This window comes from Panthera uncia, assembly GCF_023721935.1.
Source record: "Panthera uncia isolate 11264 chromosome A1 unlocalized genomic scaffold, Puncia_PCG_1.0 HiC_scaffold_17, whole genome shotgun sequence".
Taxonomy (NCBI): domain Eukaryota; kingdom Metazoa; phylum Chordata; class Mammalia; order Carnivora; family Felidae; genus Panthera; species Panthera uncia.
In genome coordinates, this window is record NW_026057577.1 from 43,304,276 (window position 1) to 43,326,760 (window position 22,485).

At 36.5% G+C, this 22,485-nt stretch overlaps 1 protein-coding gene across 3 annotated transcripts in view; it reads right to left on the reverse strand.

Annotated features, from left to right (window-relative positions):
• PDE4D (phosphodiesterase 4D) overlaps positions 1–22,485 on the reverse strand; it is a 585,222-nt gene that overhangs the window by 264,654 nt on the left and 298,083 nt on the right. Inside the window, exon 1 of one of the 3 annotated variants that reach the window (XM_049648544.1) lies at positions 9,642–10,048. The exons of the other annotated variants lie outside the window; for them this stretch is intronic. Coding sequence (XP_049504501.1) covers positions 9,642–9,706 — 65 coding nt within the window. The 5' untranslated portion in view covers positions 9,707–10,048. Of the gene's footprint in view, positions 1–9,641; positions 10,049–22,485 lie in introns of those variants that run through there. 3 annotated transcript variants of the gene reach the window in all.

Genomic DNA, 22,485 nt, shown 5'->3' on the forward strand with positions numbered 1-22,485 from the left:
TTCTCCAATAAAAATCTTTGCCACATAAGCACTGACATTGTTTCTAACAGTTTTTCTTGACCCTATTTGACTAGAAATGTTAAAGACTAGCAAAACTTTTCTGCTTCCAAAATGGGGTCAGGGATGGGGAGAATTAGATTATAGGTTACTCTCTGTGGTCCCTTTCATTTCAAAGAGTTTATGGTTCTACGGACTGGTCAAATGCCAGAGAGGAAGAAGGCAGTGCAGTTTATAGTCTGACTGAGGGGAAGAGTCAATAAACTGAATGCCTCAGGAACTAGCTAGATCTCCAAAAAATGGAGCCGTGTCAAAGTCCATTTTCTATTTCTTGAAACATCTGCATGGTTCATGGTTTAAGGCTTATATGAAGAGCTCAAGAAAGAAGGCAGACAAAATACAGAGATGTTCTTGAGTTGCACAAGGTTAAAAGGGAAAAGCCTACTGACTCATTTTCGGAATACCATGAAGCAGAACTGTGCATCACGGAGTCAGTTCAGAAAGTGGAGAAAAGCAAGTAAAACAAGAACAACAATGGCAACAATAACAAATTGGCATTTAGAATTAGATCACATTTTTCTTTAGCTCCCTGATTAACAAGCTGGGTGATTTCACTTTTACCTCATACGATCATTCTGAGGACAAAATGAGCTGAATTGTGTAAAGCACCAAATCCAATGTCTGACAAACAGTAGATGCTCAATATATTGTAGTTATTACAACAGCTACTACTTGGACTATCACTACAGGCTTAGGAGCTGCTGTCCTAACTCATTGGTGATCCAGGTACAGGTCAGTTACCTGCTGTTCCATGATAAAGCTGCAGCATCAGAGAGAGCATTACAGCAATGGCTCATTCACATTCTAGAATGCCACTGGTTAAAAGCTGACACATTCTGCTGTAATTTATCCTAACTAAAACAATATCAGTCATATAAATTCCTTGACACAAAGAAAATGTTGTGCCACATTGCAATAGCATGAAATCATGGATGTTGGGAACTATTTTTTTCTCGATTTTATATATATATATATATAAATATATATATATATATATTATATATATTTATATATATTTATATATATATTTATATATATATGAAATATATATATATATATGAATATTCCATGCATATTAATTACAAGGAGTTGAATTCCTCATCTTGGATGTATTTCAAACAGGAAGGAGAATTAGTTACAATGGGAACACTCTGTGTGAAGCCTGAAAACAATTACATATTGAAACTATGTTTTATAAAACATTTTTTTTTAGCAGGTCACACTGGTGCCATCTACTTTACAATTCAAAATGAACATTGTGTGGTATGAAATGAGAAAAGACCACAAGGTCACTTACTGGCAGTTTTCAAATGTCTTATAAAAGAATCTACTTATCTTTTGACTCACTATCCTTATATCCACAGATTACTAGGTAGAAACGGGTTAAATTTTAAGCAAGGGAAATTAGAACTAGATATAAATAAAACGTCCTAACTGCGGATTGTAAAATATGAGGGCTGTTTTCTGTAAGAAAGCTTTGGAAGGTGCAATCCTGATATGTATATATTCTATACCTAGTTTCTAGTTTTCTAATTTCTTGTTCTCCCTCATGTGTAGTAGAAAAATAAGATTTGCAGTTGACTCCCTTTGTCCTCTGGAGCAAGTTTTTAAGGCTGAGATGAAGGGATAAAGTATCTTCTACATTCAAATCCATTAATTACCGCTTTTGCCCGGAAGGTGGCAGTGTGATTAAATGGGGTATGGCGCTACATGGTGGATGTTTGGTTCAAAACTGGATGCAGTTCTTCCATTCTGGCCTCCTTTCTGATCTTCGCTCCAACTTCTCTAGCCACACTTCCTCACCTCTTGCCCACAATCTTTCTCTTGTATTTTTTTTTTTTCTATTATTCTGAAGTGCAGTTTAGCTTAGCTTCCCCAATTCACATCGTCACCCATCCCCCAGGACGTTCCTGAGAGACAACTCCCTTAAAAGGCTGAAGGTTAATAATAAATACATATAGTTTAAATTTCCCTGCTAAGAGCGAGATAACTAAGAGAATGTATCCATAGATTCTGGCTTCTCCCTACTCTCCATTCTTTTAAAGAACTTCCTATTTTATGCTAAACCTGACCACAGGGCAAGGTATTTTGAGAGTCATAGGCACAGCCTCTTGTTAGTTATCTTTACATGATTACACTTAATAGTACCATGCCCAAGCTCACTGTCTTCCGCCCTGTGATATCCCAGTCCTTTCTGGAGCCCCTGATCCCTGGAGAGATTTGGTGCTTTTGACTAGAATGTACCTTACTTCTACTATCCATTTTCTAATAAATCTCAAACCTCAGCTTTATCTCTTGAGAAGCTGGATAATCTCTGGAAGGGCTCCTAAGAAAATCTATATTGGCTTTTAATTAAGACTGTGCTTTCTTTGTAACTACATTCTTCACCAATGTAGTTAATAAACCTGCAAGTCCCATGCTTGATACCTTTATCCAGGCTTTAACAATTCTATATGTTTAACATCAGTGTTATTCAGAATATTTATACATAGATCTCAAGTATATCTCCCTAAGAAAAATCTCCTTGAAGACTTTATTAACAGTCTTCCTTTTTCAGGTTCATCTTAATTTATTGTTCTTTTTCTTTTTTCTTTCTCTCTTTTTCTCTTTCTTTCTTTCTTTCTTTCTAAGAGAGAAGGAGAGCACAAATGGGGAAGAGGGTAGAGAGAGAGATAATCTTAAGCAGGATTCATATTCAATGTGGAGCCTGAAGTGGGGCCCTATCCCTAGACGCTGGGACATGACCTAAGCTGAAATCAAGAGTCAGATGCTCCACCAACTGAGCCACCCAGACGCTCCTTCCGCTTCATCTTAGAATCTACTTTTCTCTATCTTGCTAATCACAGTTGGATGGATGCATGACTAACCATCTCTATATCTATGATTACATTCATGTTCTCATTCATTCTGACTTAGCAAAATTTACTACGTGATTGGAATGACTGACAAAGGGACTAATAAGATGAGCTAAACTTCATCTTTGTTAAAAGGCAAATTTTTGTAATGGGGACAAAACTGATCTGATGTGCTCCAGATCAATAGGGAGGAAAAGAGTAGAACTACATATAGGACTCAGTGGACTGCACATACATCCACAGCTAGTTCTATTAATGTGGAGCTGATAGAATGCGGTGTCCCTGAGAAGAGTGTTGCATGGGGGAACATTACCTTGAACTTTATTCTCCAGTGACATGACAGAAAAAGTGGGTTGAAAATCCCATTGGGAAACATCCAAACTAAAGAAACATCTTTCTTCTGAAGGATTCAGTACCAATTCATCATTTCTTTACCAACCACGATGCTGAATTCATGACATGTCAACTATGCATACATGTAATCAATGATGATTATCACACCCAAAACAAGTCTAAAATAAGTTTGTAGAAAGTAAGAAGATGCTAAATAAAATTAATGAATCTTAACTATTATAACTCTTCTGTGATTTTTCAGAAATGAGAATCATCCCATAACTTTAAAGTCTTTCAAGGTAGAAGTATGTGAACTATTGTTATTTGAACTTCCCAGGAAGTTTTATTACCAGCAAGTTTATCCTAGGATGCATAAGGATACAAAAAACACAAATGACTCTCCAGTGGTAGGGTAACACTACAGAAAATAGAACTAAAAAAGGATCTTAGTAGTTCATTAGCTTAGTGGTTTTCAAATACTATTCCTTGGAACCTTAAAGCTCTTTTTAGAGGTATTGCAAGAATAGGGATTGGATTTGAGATAGTGGGAAAAGGGCAAATTCAGTGGTGATTTTGTTATATGTATGTTTATGTATTTTTACCTATATATTTCATATATATGTATGTTTTAACAATTTTACCTCTACATATCAAATATGTATACAATTTTAAATCTTCCATATATACTCACTTATGTACATTAGCATTTCATTTATAAAAAGTGGTCTATGGAGAAAAGCATATTTGAAATTCATGGATCTAGCTCACCCTCTTTAATTTACAGTGAATAAACATCCCTATAGAGGGATGAGGTGGCTTCTCCAGGGACACAGCAAGTTAGAGGTAGACTGGACAAAGGACAAAGGACTTTTTCAGGGAATCATAATTTATGACCTTAAAGATTATATCTTTCTGTGATCCACTCTGTGCTTCCCTAGTTATGTTTTAAATGATACTCAAGGGATCCTGGGGGCAACTGGTGGCTCAGTCAGTGTAACACACAGCTCTTGATCTCAGGGTTGTGAGTTTGAGGCCCAATTGGGTGTAGAGATTATTTAAAAATAAAATCTTAAAAAGTACTCAAGGGATCTTAATAACTTCTAAAGGTTGTGTATCTTTAAGTCTATTATATAACAGAGGTGATATAAGCTTACATAATAGGATCAAAAAAGTTTATAATATGGTCAAAACTCTGAACCGACCTAAGCCAAGTCACAGAGTATATTGCACAGGGAGGAAGTATGCAAATTCCATTTGTTTTCCCATTTATAAAAGCTTCTACGATAAAAGGTTAGGAAAGGGGTGCCTGGGTTGCTCAGTCGGTTGGGTGTTCAGCTCTTGATTTTAACTCAGGTCAGGATACCAGAGTCCTGGCATCCAGTCCTGTGTTTGGCTCCGTGCTGAGCATGAAGCCTGCTTAAGATCCTCTCTCTCTCTCCCTCTGCCCCTCTTCCCCACTCATGCTCTCTCTCTCTCTCTCTCTAAAATAAAAAAAAATAATAATAATAATTAAATAAATAAAATTTTAAACACGTAGGAAATAAGATTCTGTACCTTTTTCAAAGCTGACTTAAAACAGTATGAAACTTCATACAAAGTCTGAGATATAGTATTTATTTCTAAGCTGAAGACTTACAGAGCTTTCCAAGAACAAAGAAAGATGATCTATTCAAAACTGGGAGATGCTGAACTTCTGCTCTTTATTTCTGTAATTGGGAACACATGACCTTATTTGCTACCAAAAGAGAATATACTAGTCTAGAGGCTATAACTGCAGTAATCTCTCAAACAGCCATTTTCAACACCCATCACCATCACTAAACTTCATAGGCTATCATATGTTTAAAAAGACAACTTCCAATCTATTTCTACAATATCCAATACTGTATTTAGATATATTCAAAAGATGCACAATTTTACAGTCATTAAAATGATAATTACGTAGACAGTGGAGGGAGGCAACATGCTGAAGTAAAAACAGCACTGTCTTTGGAGCAGGCCCACTTGGGTTATGATCCCAGGCTTCCCTGGCAATTAAAGGTCCTTGACCAAGTTATTCTATCTTTTAGTCTCATTTCCTCTTCTGCAGAGTGTGGATTGATAACTCTCTCAATGTGGTTATGAAAACGAAATAAGATACTGTACATAAAATTCTCCACAGAGTTTTCATTCATAAAATACACTCATTAAAATGAAAGCTACAAGTATTGTTACTAGAAAAGTAGAAAAATGCCACTATGTTAAATGAAGCAGAACACAAAAATGGTATTTACAACAACTGATTCAAATATACCAGCTAAGCAAAAAAATGAAAACAGTTGAGATAGGGGTAGTGAGAGTTATGAGGAATTTTCCAGAATACTAATCAATATTATTACATCTTTTTATTTTCAATTATAAAATTAGTAGTTTTAGTCCAATCAATGTTTTTCAATGGGTGGTGTGATTGAGACGTTATAACGGAAAAGCTGATAAGGAGAAGACATTGTCTTGAGGTCAAAATAAGAATTCTCAGCCAGCCTGAATTTTTACCTTAGGAAGAGAGAGTTGATAGAAAAACACAATAATTTATTGATCTGAGCAGCGACATTATTCAGATAATCGAATTTGCTCCATATTGAAATGCTTATTCCCCATGTTTTGGACATTGAGCAAACTGTTGTTTACCAGATGTGTAGATATTTACACATAAAACTATGAGCTTGCTTCTGCACATGGTAGTTATATTTTGAATATATTTAAACATCAAGATAAAATACTTCCTTGATGAAAACACTCATACAATAATGCAATGAAGTTCAATGACATTCCGTTACCTCCCTTCCTGTCACTTTTACCCTCACAGATAAGCAACCACTATCAAAGGCTTTGGAAGAGCTTTCCAAACTTTTTGTATGTCTTAATCCTGAGTATAATTTTCACATATTTAATAATGTTTCAAAATTTACTTCATAAAAACACCCCACAGTTATATTTTAGATAGTAGTGTCTCTTTTTCCCCCAGCATACATAATGAACAATCTTAAATAAAACAAGCATATGCCAAATAATGAACATCCAATAGCAGGAAAGAACAAAATCCAGTTTTATAAACCAAATATCTCTTTATACTTATATTTGGAAGGTTAATAACTTTTCATTTAAACTGAATTACATAAGTCTTAATTAGACTAGTGAAAAGTATCTCTAGGATAGGTTTATAAATGGGAAGATACTATAATATTATAGTATTATTATAATATATAATTGTTGACAGAATTTAAAGGCAGACTATTATTACTGAAAAAACTAGAAAGGCAAACAATGCCCCAGTCTATGAGCTTGCTAATTTTATTAAAATTTTATGAGTGTAAGAAAACACATATATTAAGTTTTTCTTGATTTCACACATGTATACTTTTAAAGGAGTGCTAAAGGATAAATACTATAATCACATTCTTTTAGAACCTGGCACATACTCAGTACTCACTAAATACCAGTTCAATAAATAAAAGTAACCTCGTATTTATTCTTGTTATGTAATATTCTAAATTTCTGACATCTATACTACAAGGAAACAAATTGATTTCAAGTTTATTTTTATTTTACTTTTTCGAAATTCATAAAATTTTAACTATAAGTAAGGCTTTTCTTTTAAGTATATGGACTAAAACGAAAGGTATAAATTATCATTAGGAGTTTGCCATGAACCTCTTTCAAAAATGTGACTATCTCACAGGGCTGTGAACACCAAGTTAGTACGGATTGCTTTTTCTGGTACTGGTTGGAGAGATACAGACAGAACAAAGTAAAGGAAAAGTAATCTGAAGCACTGGATTCTTGCAGAAGGCAGTTCAAAAACCTCCAAAAGATAGCATTCGGCTTGGAAGCATCCAAGGGGGACTAGACAGTTTTGGAAAAAGTGGACCAATAGAACAGAAAATAGATTTACTAAGCAAACTTAAGATGGTCAAGCCAAAAGACGGGTCTCCAAGAACAAAGTATTCTGATGTCCAGAATGAAATAAAACCATGTGAAAGAGGGATTACTGGTAAATCATTTGGTTTCTTTTATGGGAAGTCAACTGTAAAGAGGATGAAGTAGTCTCTGGCATCTGAAAAGGAAAGGAGGTGCAGAGTGGGGGGGTGGTATGATTGAGAAGTTATAACAGAAAAGCTGGTAAGGAGAAGACACTGTCCCACAGAGCTCCCTGGGGCCTGTGCAGAGGCGCGGGGAGAACTATGCTGTTTGTTCTAAAAATTAAGTATCTATCTATATACATACATATATTTCCTCTATATACCTAATCGATGATCTGTATAGATTTCACTACAGATAAATATAAATAAAGGTATGTATAGTATTTGAGTGAAAAAAGGACATTGGAATGTTAAAACTGTAACTACAGCACTTACAACCTCAGGCCAAAAGATTTAGAGACAACAGTGATACACTCAAGCAGTTATGTTATTAATAAGTCAGATGTAAGATTAATAACTGGAGGGGCATCCCCACTGTGCTGTTAAGCCTAGGAATAATTAGCATAAAGAGACATTTATTTCTTACATAAAAAACATTCTGACCCCAACACCATGCAAAATACTTACATGGAACAATATACACAGCCGCAAGTCAGTATTTTTAAAAATTTATTTTGATTTGTTACCTTATTTATTTATGAAAAATACCTTATAGAATTTAGAATTATAAAATAGAATAGTTGTGGATAAAAACAGACTGTCAATCTCAGAGGAGTAAAGACTGTCACTGTTACCAGACACCCGCAAAGAACCAATTATTGCCCATTGAACCTTGACTTTAAAAATAGGTCTCCTGGAAGCTTAGGTAAAAAGGGAAATAGGTTGGTTAGATACTATTTACTCAGGTATCAGATTAGCTTTTCAAATAGCCAGGAGAGAAATCACAAATTAATAAAATTCATATATTTTATAAATTCTGATTACCCATTTATTTTGGTCAGAGATTTATATTAGCTGTGGTGATTAATAAAAAAGATTCTAAGTATTTCCCAGGATTCATTATTTGGCATAAAAGAACCATACAAATTAATTTGCAGATGCAAGATTTTCCATAAATAAACTCAGGAGGAACTTATTGCCTGTATTACTTAAAAAGATTTTTTTGCATATATTCTTTTATAAGGAATCACAAGTGACATAAGAGACAGAGTCTGCATCTATAGTTTTTAAAAATCACAGAAACACTACTGAAGGAACAGTTCTTGAGTCTAGCCCCCTATGAAACATTAGTACAGTAACAGCAAATGATAACCCAACCACATAAACACGGGCTGAATTCCTTAAGCAAATATCATGAGTATTTGCATTTGTTTGACTGCTTAGATAATACGTAACACATTTAGCCTGTCTGCTTCTATCCTATCTCCAAACCCCTGCACTCCATTATTGTTTTCATTTCCCCTATATGAGGCATAGTTATTTCCATTCCAAAGAGTGGAGCTTATTTATTTATAATCAAGTACTAAGATAAATAAAATAAGATTAGCCGTTGAAAAGTATTCTGTAAATAGCTATTCTAGACACAGAAGTCACTTTACTGGGAAACTATCCCTTAAGGGCTATTTGTTTACAAGCATATCAAATCAATATTGGGGGAAATGGTAGAATAAAATATCACAATAAATTGAACTTAAGATACTTTTTTGAATCAAATATTTGTTCTATTGTTGTGTTAGATAAACAAAGCGATGAATATCAAGCAAGTCATTTTTACTGCATCTCTACCTGTACATTTGCTTCTAGATTGAATTTATAATTTTTATAATCTTGAACTGGTACTTTTCATTAGAGTGAAAACACTAAAGTTATCAAAAAACATTACCAGAGAACATTATTAATAAAACAAAACACAGATGATGGAATGATAAGCAACTTGATTTACATGTAGCCACTCAGTTAAATTCAAGTTAGTCATATGATTAAAGGTATATAACATTATTAATTTCTCTAACATATCTGTTCTAAACGCCAAGGCATCTTCTAAAGACAATGGCGTACTGTCACCTACCAGCCTGCTTGTAGCAGGCAAGAAAGATGAGAAAACAAGACCAAACCAGACAGTGAAAAAGGACAAGCTTTCACCTAAGCTCCCAACAAGTTTCCTTCCTTCCCTAAAAATCATCAGGAGATGAATCGCTGTAGTCCACATGGAGTTAAAAAAAAAAAAAAAAACAAAACAGCAACAACTGCGGGCACCCCTGTTTTTATAGCAGAAAAAAATGGGCATAAATTAGACAATAAAAGTGTTACCAATACCATGCTTTCTTACAAAGCCTTAACATCACACCTAACTTCTGAACTTCCTCAGCAATTACTAAAGACTCAAGTATTACGTCAATCTTAAAAGGGGAGAAGCATGAGAGAAAAAGCACATTACCAAGCTGCCTCTGTAGTCCTTAAGGAACTCGTAGACCGGGATCTTGGCTTCATAATAATGCTCATTTTGAGGAAAACAAAAAAACAAAAAACAAAAAGAAAGAAGGAAAAAAAAAGCAAAAGGAAAAAGGGAAAAATGTCTTCAAGTATTCTGATCAATACATTTCAGTTGTCTTTCTACAAAGATGATTTTAAATATATTCCATTCCCAAGGGAGGCTGCTTGAAGAAATCCAAATTCCCCGGAATCCAGCTGAGGCCCCCAGTCCAGCACATAAGGAAGCTTCTAAGACACAGGAGCTCTTTCCTCTTTCATGCTGAATTTACTCCAGCACCAGGCTGTTTGGAAGTGAACAGTTTCTTTTATGTTTTGCATTGCCAACGGAGGAACTGAATTTTGAATCTATTCTTCTTCATCTGGTCACAAGGGAAACCAACACAGTGAAAGAGCCACTTGTCTTTGTCTTTTCTGCAAATCTCTCATAACAGGTTTAAAGATTTCCAACACTCGCAAAGTACTCAGGTAGAGTGAAAGGGAAAGAAACAGACTGCGAGGTACTGTAACACAAGAGAGCTGTCAGGGAAGTTCCATTTCAGGGCGACCACAGGCAAACTCTCTTCTGGGGCAGCCAAGAAGCCAGCCAGAGAAAGGAGCCCTCCGCACTTCAGTAGGGCCCAGTGCTTTTACCTGTGAATGTAATTTCCGCTGTATCCCCTGCTTAGAATCTGACTCCAAGCCTTTGTGAATGAGAACTATCATTCAATCTCTCCAGGCAGAAACTATTCCTCAAGGGCTGTATGACGTCTGTAGGAAGGCAGTTCAAAACATCGCAGGGAAGTGAGAGAGGAAAAAAAAAAGCACCCAGCCCTGCCGCGTCAATTGCTTAAACTTACAAAGCTAAGGGGCAGACAGACGAGCGCCAGGGACCAGAACTGTAAACCTACCAAGCCAACAGACCTCTCAAAACTTATAAAACAATTTCCTTCTCTGGGAAATGAGGCGTCTGTGTTATTCAGGGTAAGATTCCCTGACCACCTTTATAAGGAACACACCCCTTTGCAAATGAGTTGTTTGTCTCTCTCCCCTTCAAAAAAAAAAAGTGATTTTCCCAAAGTCTCACACTGAAACTAAACACTCTCATCAGAACCAAAGTTGAGAGAAATTGAAGGCTTAGCAGTTGTTATTTCGAGCCTTTTTAATGAAATGTCACGCTTTGGGTTTGGTTGTAGAGATGCAAACTGACTCTTGAAAATTAAACAGAGGGCAGCAGGAATCATTGCACCAGGTCGTGCTGGAATGCTTGAACTGAAGAATCAAATATATTACTGCTGGACAAGTGACTACATGTACGAAGGCTGTTCCCTTGCACAATGTTTTCTAAACCTTATTTCTTTTTGAAAATCATATGCAAATTTTACTGATCTCTGTACACTGAAGGCTCTGCATTTGTTAAGTCTTCACCACTCTCCAGTGAGGAATGAAGCTCCTATCATACTATCTTAACATCCTATTATTGTGAAGACCAATCCCTGCCCCACCTCCTACAACTGCAATACAAACTGTTCTATTGTAGCAGACATAATCTAGAATGATTTGAATCACTCCTAAGAGAAGGACCCTTTGATCACCCTGCCTATCCTTCTGGACATTTGCACAGAGAATATGTATTCGTCTGGATATACCAACTTCAGTGACTTTACATGTGAATTAGCGACTGAAAATTATTTAAGCATCTGATTCTTCAAATTACATTAGTTAGTACGTTGGTTCTCTAGGCTGACGTGAACTTGGTATTTATTTAGCATTTGCAGGCAGGATGTTGGAGTGCAATTGTGACCCACCCAAAGGATTTGGAAAATTAATGCAGTAAGGCATCCCTCCAGGGGCTCTGGCTGCTTACTGCAACAAAAGCTTCAATTCCTCCCCTGGTCACACTTTAAGGTGCAGTTGTGATTTTGTCTCCTCTCAGGGACCCTCAGGCTTCCTAAGGAAAATGCTAACAAACAACTTTCAATATAGTTACCTCCTTAAGCTTTCCAGTTGTCCTATGACTGCTCAGGAACAGTGACACATTCTTAGCTCTGTCCCACGTTTAGTGTATTGCTGGTACCTTAAGGCAGATTAGCCAATCACATATTTTTAGAAGTTCAAAAGAAGGTTTGTGAGACTACTCACTTTGGGAGGGGGGAAGGGGTTTATGGGAGGAGGTCCGTCTCTTATCGCCTCAGAATTTTAATGTGGGAAAAGGAAGAAAGAACAGAGTACAAGTAAGCCACTACTATTATTTATCTGAAGCACTGTTCCCTTCCAAGTAAGGTCTATGAAAAATCCTCTGGTGGCCATTTCAACAAGAAATGACAACGATAACATAATGTAATGTCTGAATGCTGTGTGTTAAACTTTGCTGAAATAATCCAGCCCTGTATTTTACCATCCCCCAGAAGGCTCTCTGTCCCAGCGAGATTACTTAGCTCACTGTCCCTCCCTTTGCTGTCACATACACGTAAGAGGTTAGTGCTGTCCTATAAACTTTTCCTTCCTTCCTTGCTCAATGTTCTGTGTATTCTAAGAATCTATCTCTGAAGATTCTAATGCACTTATTGGGTATCTCCTAAACACTGTATAACCATCCTATAATGTCTAATACATCATTCTTGTCCCCAAGGAAAACAAGTGTTAAGTGGAATATCTGACAATGTATGCAACTAATCAGAATACTCAATGCTTCTTGGATGGGTACATCAAGGTTGCCATTACAGAGAAAGAAAGATGCACAGTATCATCAGGCCACTGAGATTTAAAATTTTAATTGAACTTCTACCCATAATATTTAAGGTAGTGACAAATAAAACAACTAACAGTATTCATTCAATATTACAGTGTTTCCTCCATTCTAAGGCAGTTTTTCACATGTACATTTCTGAAATAATGATTTATAATCTGAGTGTTGTGACTCTTTTCCTCTGAAAAGCTTCTCTGAATGGAGCAGATATGACATTGCCCTCCAAATTCCTGTCAGCAAACAAATATATAATAGTGTACGCGCTGTCAAAGATGTCTGAATCTAAGAGGACTGGACATTAGGACCATGCAGCTCTTGTCTAAAGAGCTTTGGAGAGTACGCATTTGGTCCAGAGGCTGCTAATATTTCTAACACTCAACTGTTGTATCAAAGTATAAAATATTATATAGACTTCTCTTTGACTATTGTCACCACAACATTTCAATGTATCTCAGGTGTATAAGTTCATTTGGGTCATTTATCTTTATGTATTTGGTTGAATGAAACCAGTACATAATACAATATTTACTGAACTTCAATCATTTGGACGTCCACAAGTTTTGCAATTTGGCACACAATCCATATCATTCCTTACTTGATATTTTTCTTCATTGACTCAATTTTTTAACTTAAATAGCATAAATTTAAAAGATAATTTTATATTTATTCAATAAATGTGTTTGATATGTTGGTTATCCCTACCCCCACCCCACCACCAATGCAAGTATTAAGAGGGAAAAAAAAAAAAGAGAGGGCAGCCGACTGGCTCAGTAGGTTAAGCATCCGACTCTTGGTTTTGGCTTGAGTCATGATCTCACAGTTTGTGGGTTTGAGCCCCGCACTATTAATGTGGGGCCTTTTGGGGGTTCTCTCTTCCTCCCTCTGCTCCTCCCCTGCTTGTATGCTGTCTCTCTCTCAAAATAAATTAAAAAAACCTTAACAACAACAACACAAAAGAGAGTCCAAATACCACATAAAATTTCTCCCATCTACTGCATACTAGTAGATTAGGTGTACCCTAAAATGTGATTTCCCTTCTCATCATTTATCTGTTTGTTTGTTTATTGAGAGAGAGAGAGAGTGCACACGTGAGCAGGATGGGGCAGAGAGAGAAGGAGAGAGAGAATCTTTTTCTTTTTTAATGTTTATTCATTTTTGAGAGAGAGAGACAGAGACAAAGAATGAGAGGGAGAGAGGGAGACACAGAATCCAAAGCAGGCAGGAGAGAGAATCTCTCTCACAGAACACCGGGCTCAATCTCGTGACCCTGAGCTCATGACTTGAGCCGAAATCAAAAGTAGGTTGCTTAACCAACAGAGCCAACCAAAAGCGCCTCCCTGCCACCCTGCAGCCTTTTCTTATCATTTAATGGTGAGCATGTCTTATAAGCCTAATGACCTTTACCAAGCACCAAGAATTAAACATGAGGCAGTAACTGAAATCCATTAAATGAGGTGTTAAAGAATGATTCCACCATACAATGCAAATTTTCTCAGATATTATTACTTTGAAGTACTCTGTCCATTTTGGAATCTGTACTCTGAGTCAACTCTTATTTCCAGATTACAGTAGATACTCTGCACTTTCCAGTCTGTCATGAGCAAAGTTTTGAAAATGATGTTACGAACTAACAAAACATTCAAGCCTGTCAAATGTGCTTAAATTCAGCACTACAAATACGTCAAATAACATTTTGGGAAAAATAACCACGGAGGTGCAGTTTTTAAAAAGTTTCCTGATATTCTATATTGCATCCTAACATGAATAAGAGCAAGTCACTTTGAGTTCTTGTATCATTTCCTTATTATTGAGAAATAATGTGGTATTTTCCTTATTCAGGCAGATTCAAGCAGTTTCTCATCTGACTACCTTCAGTTAGTATACAGTTGGATTCAAGGACTTTCCTAAATGGGTGAATCTCCTTGGAGCTAAATCCCTTCATTCCTGAGGAAAATCCCAGAGTATTCTATTTTGAAGGCTTCGGACCTTCAGATTTTCTACCTCTTTTGTAAAAAAACGGGTTAGAATACTAACCATCATGATTTTTATGTCTCACATATTTTAATTTTGCTTTTACTGCCTGTGCTTTTGGTGTCATATCCAAAAAAATCCTCAACAAGATCAATGTTAAGGAGTTTTTCCCCTATTTTCTTCTAGTTTTTTTTTTTTTTTAATAGTTTCAAGTCTCATATTTAAGTCTTTAATCCATTTCAGGTTAATTTTTGTGAGTGATATATGATAGGGATCCACTTTCATTCTTTTTCATGTGGCTATCCACTTCCCAACAACATTTATTGATGAGGTCACCCCTTCCGCATTATATTTTCTTGGCTTCCCTGTCAGAAATTAATTGACCATATATGCACAGCTTTACTTCTGGACTTTTTATTCTGTTTCATTGATCTGTAAGTCTGTCTTCATGTCAGTACCATACTGTTTTGGTTACTATAGCTCTGTAATATAGCTTGAAATCAGGAAGTATAAAGCCTGCAGCTTTGTCCTTTCTCAAGAGTGTTTTGGCTATTTATGGTCTTTCATGGTTCCATATAAATTTTAAAATTCTTTTTTCTGTTTTGTGAAAAAAGCCATTGGAATTTTGGCAGGAATTGCATTGAATCTTTACATCAAACTAAAAGCTTCTTCACAAAGGCAACCATCAAAAAAATTATTTTTTGTTCTGTTCCCAATTCCAATATGTGTCTGTGTTTTGAGGGGAGAGTGGGCTTTTCCACACCAAAAAAATAATAATAATTCTTTGGCATCAGTAGAGTCCAGAATTCAAATCAATTCTAACTATCTAACTAAGGCATCAGATTGCAGAGGTTAAAGGCTCAGTTCCACAAAAATGCACTCCCTCCCCTTCAGAGGCCAGTCACAAGCCTGGGTTGTTACATGTGCTTCTGACCTACCAGCTATAGATTGGTGGTTCCCACAACCCTCTCCTTAGAATCAGTTGTCACCTGCGCTGCTGACAGAGGGGCTATAAATCAGAGATTCCTCTCTGATCCCCTCCTTGGATGTGATTAATATGCTATTTGCTAGAATAGCTCCCAGGACTTAGAAAACTTATTAACTCACTAAGTGGTCAATTTATTATAAAAGGATATAATTCAGGGACAGCCGATGGAAGAGATGCACAGGGCAAAGTATGGGAAAAGGTGCACAGAGCTTTTTGGTTCTCTTCCCTCAAGCCACTCTACCCCATCTCCACATGTTCACCAACCTAGAAGATCTCTGAACCCCCTCCTTTTGGATTTTTATGGAGACTTCATTATATAGGCATGATTGATTTACTCACCAATCATTGAACACTGATTCAATCTTCAGCCCCTCTCCCCTTCCCACTTCTGGGAAAGGGTAGGGGGGACTGAAAGTGCCAACCTTCTTATCATAGTTGGTTCCCCTGGCAACCAGTCCCCATCCTTAGGTTACCTAGGGGTGTTCCCAAAAGTTACCTCATTAGCATAACATGTAACACTTTTATCATTTTTGTCACAGGAAATGCAAGGGTTTTAGGAATCAAGAACCAGGAACCAGCGAATTAAGATCAAGTATGTGTGAGAAATATATTTTGTTCATTTGAATAACTAAATATATATTTATCACGAATCACAATGTCCCAAATATGAAAAGGCAACCTATGGAATAGGAGAAGACTGAAAAGGGGTTAATATCCAAAATATATAAGGAACTCATACAACTGAATATTAAAAAAAAATCCAAATAATACAATTAAATAATGGGCAAAGGACGTGGGTAGACATTTTTCCAAAGAGATGTACAAATGGCCAACAGGTACATGGGAAAGTGTTCATCATTAATCATCAAGGAAATGCAAATAAAAACCACAATGAGATATCACCTCACATGTATTGGGACAGCTTGTATATAAAAAAAACAAAACAAAACACTAGAGATAAGTGTATGTAAATTGGTTGGAAAACAATACAGAGGTTCCTCAAAAAATTAAAAACAGAGCTACCATATGTCCATCAATCCCACTACTGATTCTATATCTAAAAATAATATAAAATAAATCAAATCAAATCAAATCAGTATCTCAAAGAAATATCTGCACTCCCATGCCCATTGCAGTATTATTCACAGTAGTCAAGATTTAGAAAGAACCTCAGGGTCAGTGGATGGATGAGTGGATGGAGATGATGTGATACACATATACATATATAATGGAACATTATTCAGCCATGAGAAAGAAGGAAATTCTGTCATTTGTGACAACACATATGTGGAATCTGAAATAAAAGAAGAAAAGTTCAACTCCTAGAAATGGAGAGTCAAATGGTGGTACTACAAAATGGGGGGTGTGGGAAATGGAGAGATGCTGGTCAAAGCATACAAGCCCTCAGTGTTCTACAGATCTAATGTACAGTATGGTGACTATAGTTAATACTGTACTGGATATTTGCAGTTTGCTAAGACAGTAGATCTTAAGCATTTTTACCTCCCCACCCCCAGTGTTTAGTTATGTGAAGTGATGGATGTGTTAATTACCCTGGTTGTGATAATCATCTCATAATGTATAAATGTATCAAATCACCACACTGTACACTTCAATTTAAACATATACAGTTCTAGAGGCCCTGGGTGGCTCATTTGGTTAAGTTTTCCAACTCTTGATTTCAGCTCAGGTCATGGTCTCATGGTCTTGAGATTGAGCCCCGCCTTGGGCTCAGCATGTAATGTAGAGCCTGCTTGGGATTCTCTCTCTCTCCCTCTCTCTCTGCTCCTTCCCTGACCATTCTCTCTCTTTCCCCCTCTCTCTCTGTCTCAAAATAAATAAGCTTTAAAAAAATTAAATATATACAATTTAATTGTCAATGACACTTCAGTACAAAAAGTGGGGAAAGGAGAAAGATTGACATTATTTTATTTGATACAATATCGAGAAACTAGAAGAGAACAGCTAATTAAACTCTAACAGTAGAATAAAATTAAAAAAAAAAACATGAGAGTATGAAACAATGACACAGAAAAAAAATACATAAAAAGGAAAAATCATCAGAGCCAAAGCTGATTCCTTATAAAGAATAATAAATTGACATACACCTGGCAATTATGATCAAACTAAATTGAGAAAACACAAATTATCAGTATCAATTCCTATAGACATAAAAAATAATGAAAAAATATTACGAATGAGTTTATGCCAATAAATTTGAAAATGTAAGCAACATGGGCAAATACCTTAAAGATTGACAAAAGACATGGAAAAACTAAATCATTCTGCACTTATTAAAAACTGAATCTGTATTTAAAAATTAATTAAGAACAATACAGCTGTCACACACAAAAATAATAATCACTATTTTTTATTAATCACCTGCTGAGTATATTATATACACTATTTTATTATTTATTCATAACAATAACCCTGCAAGTTAGGTGTGATAACACTAATTTTATGAATAAAGAAAACTAGTGATTTGTCAAAGTCACATCACTGGTGGCAGAAAAAGTATTTGTATCCAGATGTGTCTGGTGTGTGTGTGTGTGTGTGTGTGTGTGTGCGCGCGCATGTGTGTGTGCGTGTGTGTGCGTGTGCGCATGTGATGGGAGAAGAGTGGAGGGAGATTAAAAATCGCCACTGTGTTATTTGGAATTGTTTTTAAGCCACCTGTCCCCTTTAGCTGAACAGTGGAAATGAATGAAAATCCATTAAAAATCATGTGTATGTTACAGGTATAACAACGGACATATTTAATAGCCAGCAAATTTCAGTTTTAAAGATACCCAGGATTAAACAATATAGTTCACTGCCCTTGTTTCTAATTTTTAGGTTTATAAAGACTATGAGGAGGGTATATATAACAATATCACAAGTCTGTTAGCCATAAAGTGTGTTATGGTTTTTAGCTAATCTCATAACGTGGGTAATGGTGGTGAGCTGTTACCTACACAACAGATGGCATTTTGATGCCTCATTAGGTAATACAGGCTAACAAATGATCTTTTTAAAAGGTAACAATATGTGAGACCTCTGATAATGTATGGATTTCAACATTTGTCAACAAATACCATTTTCTACTAAAAAGAACAGAAAACAACTTTTTAAAACTAGAATCTGGGGAACCTGGGTGGCTCAGTCGGTTAGGCGTCTGACTTCAGCTCAGGTCATGATCTCTCAGTTCGTGATTTTAAGCCCCGCGTCAGGCTCTGTGCTGACGGCTCAGAGCCTGGAGCCTGCTTCAGATTCTGTGTCTTCCTCTCTCTCTGCCCTTGCTCCACTCGCACTCTGTCTCTCTCTCTCAAAAATAAAGATTGAAAAAAAAAAAAAAACTAAAAACTAGAATCTGCTTTTATGCCTGGGATCAATAATGTTGACATGAAATGCATTTTGTAACTGACTTTCAAAACTTTGCACTAATTCAAAATATGAGATAAAAAAACATTGTAGGGATCAAATAGATGATCTAACCCCAAATTTCTTAAGTGATGTTGTATTTCTTTTGTATTCTAACCCTTCTCTTCTCCCCCTGTCACTCTTCATGGAGGTCTCACTAATCAGTTTGCAGATGTTCATTCAATCCTACTGTGTGCACAGTTATCCTTCTCCCCCCCGCCCCACCCCCTGCCAATTATTCCAAAATATCTGCCTTCTATTGGGAGGGATGTGAGGTATACTGACTATACTGAGAAAGAGAGAAGGCTCACAGGTAAGTATATGTTATACACACTTTTGCCAACTTCCTATTTTCAGAGCCCACTCATCTTCCAAAGTCCTTTCTGGGGTTCTAGGGGCAGCTCAGCTTACTTCTCTTCAGTATTGTACCCTTATTGGGTTAACTCATTGGCCATTTCTCCATCCACTTCTATCTTTACTTATGGCTGGAAGTTACAGACAGCAACTAGTTTCCTCAAATATGGGGTTTACCTTTTTGTTCCTCGTACTACTGATTTGGGTGATGTTTTTTGGGGAAATATTGGAGTAGGAAGGTCTTTTACCCACCATTTTAAAGCCAAATCTTTACATTTTACTTTATTTTTTCTTAATTATTTGTTTTTGAGAGAATGAGAGAGAGAGCGGGGGAGGGGCAGGGAAAGAGGGGAACAGAAGATCTAAAGTGGGCTCCATGCTTACAGCAGAGAGCTCAGCATGGGGCTCAAACCCATGAACCTTGAGATCGTGACCTGAGGTGAAGTTGAATGCTTAACTGAGTGAGAGACCCAGGTGCCCCAATACATTTTACTTTGAAATAAAGGGATTGACTGTGTCTATCAAAGCCCATGTATTAAAAATTCTTTTTATCAAATAACTCTATTTTGGTTCTCTGTAAGTAAAAGTCAAAACTATATTTCATTGTAGTAAAATATACATAAAATTTACCATCTTAATCCTCTTTAGTGTACAATTCAATGGCATTAAGTACAATCACTTTTGTTGCACAACCATCACCACCACCCATCTCCAGAACTTACTCATTTTCCCAAACTAACACTCTGTACTCATTAAACAATAATTCTCTATTCCCCACTGCATCCAGCCCCTGACATACACCACTGTACTTTCTGTCTCTATGAGTTTGACTACTCTAGATACTTCATGGAAGTGGAATCAGGAAGATCACTTTTTTTTTATTAAAAAAATTTTTAATCTTTATTGACTTTTGAGAGAGAGACAGAGCGCGAGCAGGGGAGGAGCAGAGAAAGACGGAGACACAGAACCTGAAGCAGACTCCAGGTCCTGAACTGGCAGCACAGAGCCCAACACGGGGCTTGAACTCACGAACCATGAGATCATGGCCTGAGCCAAAGTCGGATGCTCAACCGACTGAGCCACCCAGGTGCCCCAGAAAGATGACATTTTAATGGTAGATTTAAAATCTGATAGTCTTGTTCTAGTCATCTAATTCTTTTTTTTCAATTTATTTATTTCGAGAGAGAGAGAGCACACAAGTGAGTGAGGAGCAGGGAGAGAGGAGAGAGAGAATCCCAAGTAGCCTCCACCTGGGCTTAGCACAGAGCCCGACATGGGGCTTGATCTCAGGAGCATGAGATCATCACCCGAGCTGAAATCAAGAGTAGAATGCTTAAATGACTGAGCCACCCAGGTGTCCATAGCTGTCTCATTCTTAAAGAGAAAAATAAGGCATTAGAAAGAAAAGATTTAAGACAACAATTCTCACTTAAAGAAATCAATGTACTTGCTTTATTCACCACTGACTTTCTATAAAAGTATTGCTTGTTATTATATAGACACAGACAAAGCCAAGAGCAAAAATATCTGCCTTGACCAACATCTGTTGTATTTTTTAAAATAATCTCTTTATCTGTTATTTTGTTTCAGTATATACAAACATTATCAGAGCATATCCAGACTAGTCACATCATTAACTTCAGTTCTGATTTCAAATTTATAATAACCTCAATGTTTAATCAAGTGTTTCCTAACTTTACCTATCCTAAGATATAAAGTAATATTCTAAAATTAAATTATGTTAATAAAAATCATTTTTAAAAGATTTTTTGAAAGAGATAAAACAACTAGAAAAAATCACAATGCTAGGTGAAGCCCTCTTTGTAATATTGGAAAGTGAATGGAAATGTTCAGTAAAGTAGGATTTGGAAAGTAGTCTGTCAGAAATGTATGCACACAGAATGTGCTCTAATGCTAATGTAGTGCCTGATGGAACAGACAATGCAGACAAAAGATTTATTAGAAAGCAAACTTTTGTTGTGCCCATTTAATTTACATTCATGTAATAACATTTTCCCTTGGCCATGTTAAAAGTAACGGTAAAATAATCCAAGCAATTTCTCCTTGACCACACATTACAAATAAAGATCTGCTCTTTGAGATAATGCCTATTAATTAGGGAGGGCATACAGGATCAGGTTAAAAAGTGGCCTTTGGCATCAGGCTGCCTGCATGCAAATCCAAGTTTCACTAATGACTAGTTTTTTGACCTTGAACAAGTTACTTAGCCTCTCCAAGCCCTAGTTTCTTCCACTATAAAATGGAGACAAAATAGGGCTTTGTGAGGACCAACTGAAACATGGAAAACCTTGGCAAAGTGTTTAGCATATATTAAGGCCTCAATAAATAATACCTACTATTAAAGATAAACTTTAAAAGAGAATTCAGTGAAAATGGGGGAAAGCAGAAGTATACGTTACTATAATACTTTTATTCAAAGTAATTAGTTTGTGTTTTTATCTTAGTTTTGACCCCAACCCACTGACTCCCTTTACATAATGGATTGTAAATAGTTCCCCCCCTCCCCACTTTGGTCTCAGGCATTGAGGGTTTAGTCTCTGCAGTGTCTCTGAGTTATCTTTCCAAGACATAAGCCTCGAAATGTTAAATTCCCTGCTTAAAAACCTCCAGTAGCTTCCCGTTCTTTATATAATCGATGGCAGCCTTCTCTGTGTGGTAAATTACAACTTCTACTATTTGGATGCAATTTATCATTCAGCCTTGCCCTCAATAACTAATTTTTCATAATTTTTTCATAAACTACAGTGACAGCCACTAACAGAGCATGCCTTGCCCCAGATCTGCCTGTGCTGTTTCCCTTGCCTGGCAAGTGTTTTACTTTCTCCCTTCTCTTCAAGCAAATGCCTTACATGTCCTTCAATTTCTAACACAAGCAGCAGTAAAGGCCACCTAAGTCCAAGACAAATGTAGAAGTTCTGTCTCCTTGGCTTCATTCAATCTATGAACATCTTGGGTTAATTGTGACGATGACGATGATTCACTTGGGTGTGATGTATTTACATTGTATGGCAGCATACACTGGAAATTATAGGGACATCGGAGTTCCTTAGTCACTGTTCAGCCACTCATTTTGACTGTGTTACCTTCAAAAACAAATTAACCTCAGTAAGTTTCGATACCTCCTTCTGTAAAATGGGACAGCACATGCACATTAGGATTAATGAGAGAACACTGGCATCTCTATCACTTTCAGAACTTTGCACATGCTTCTCTGGCAGCATCGTCCTTTTTCCCATTTCCTCTCTCTTTTCTTTTTTGGGGGGTGGGTCAGGAATTAACTCAGGAGTCAACTCCTCTAGTCCTATGCTTTTCAGTTTGAATTATGTG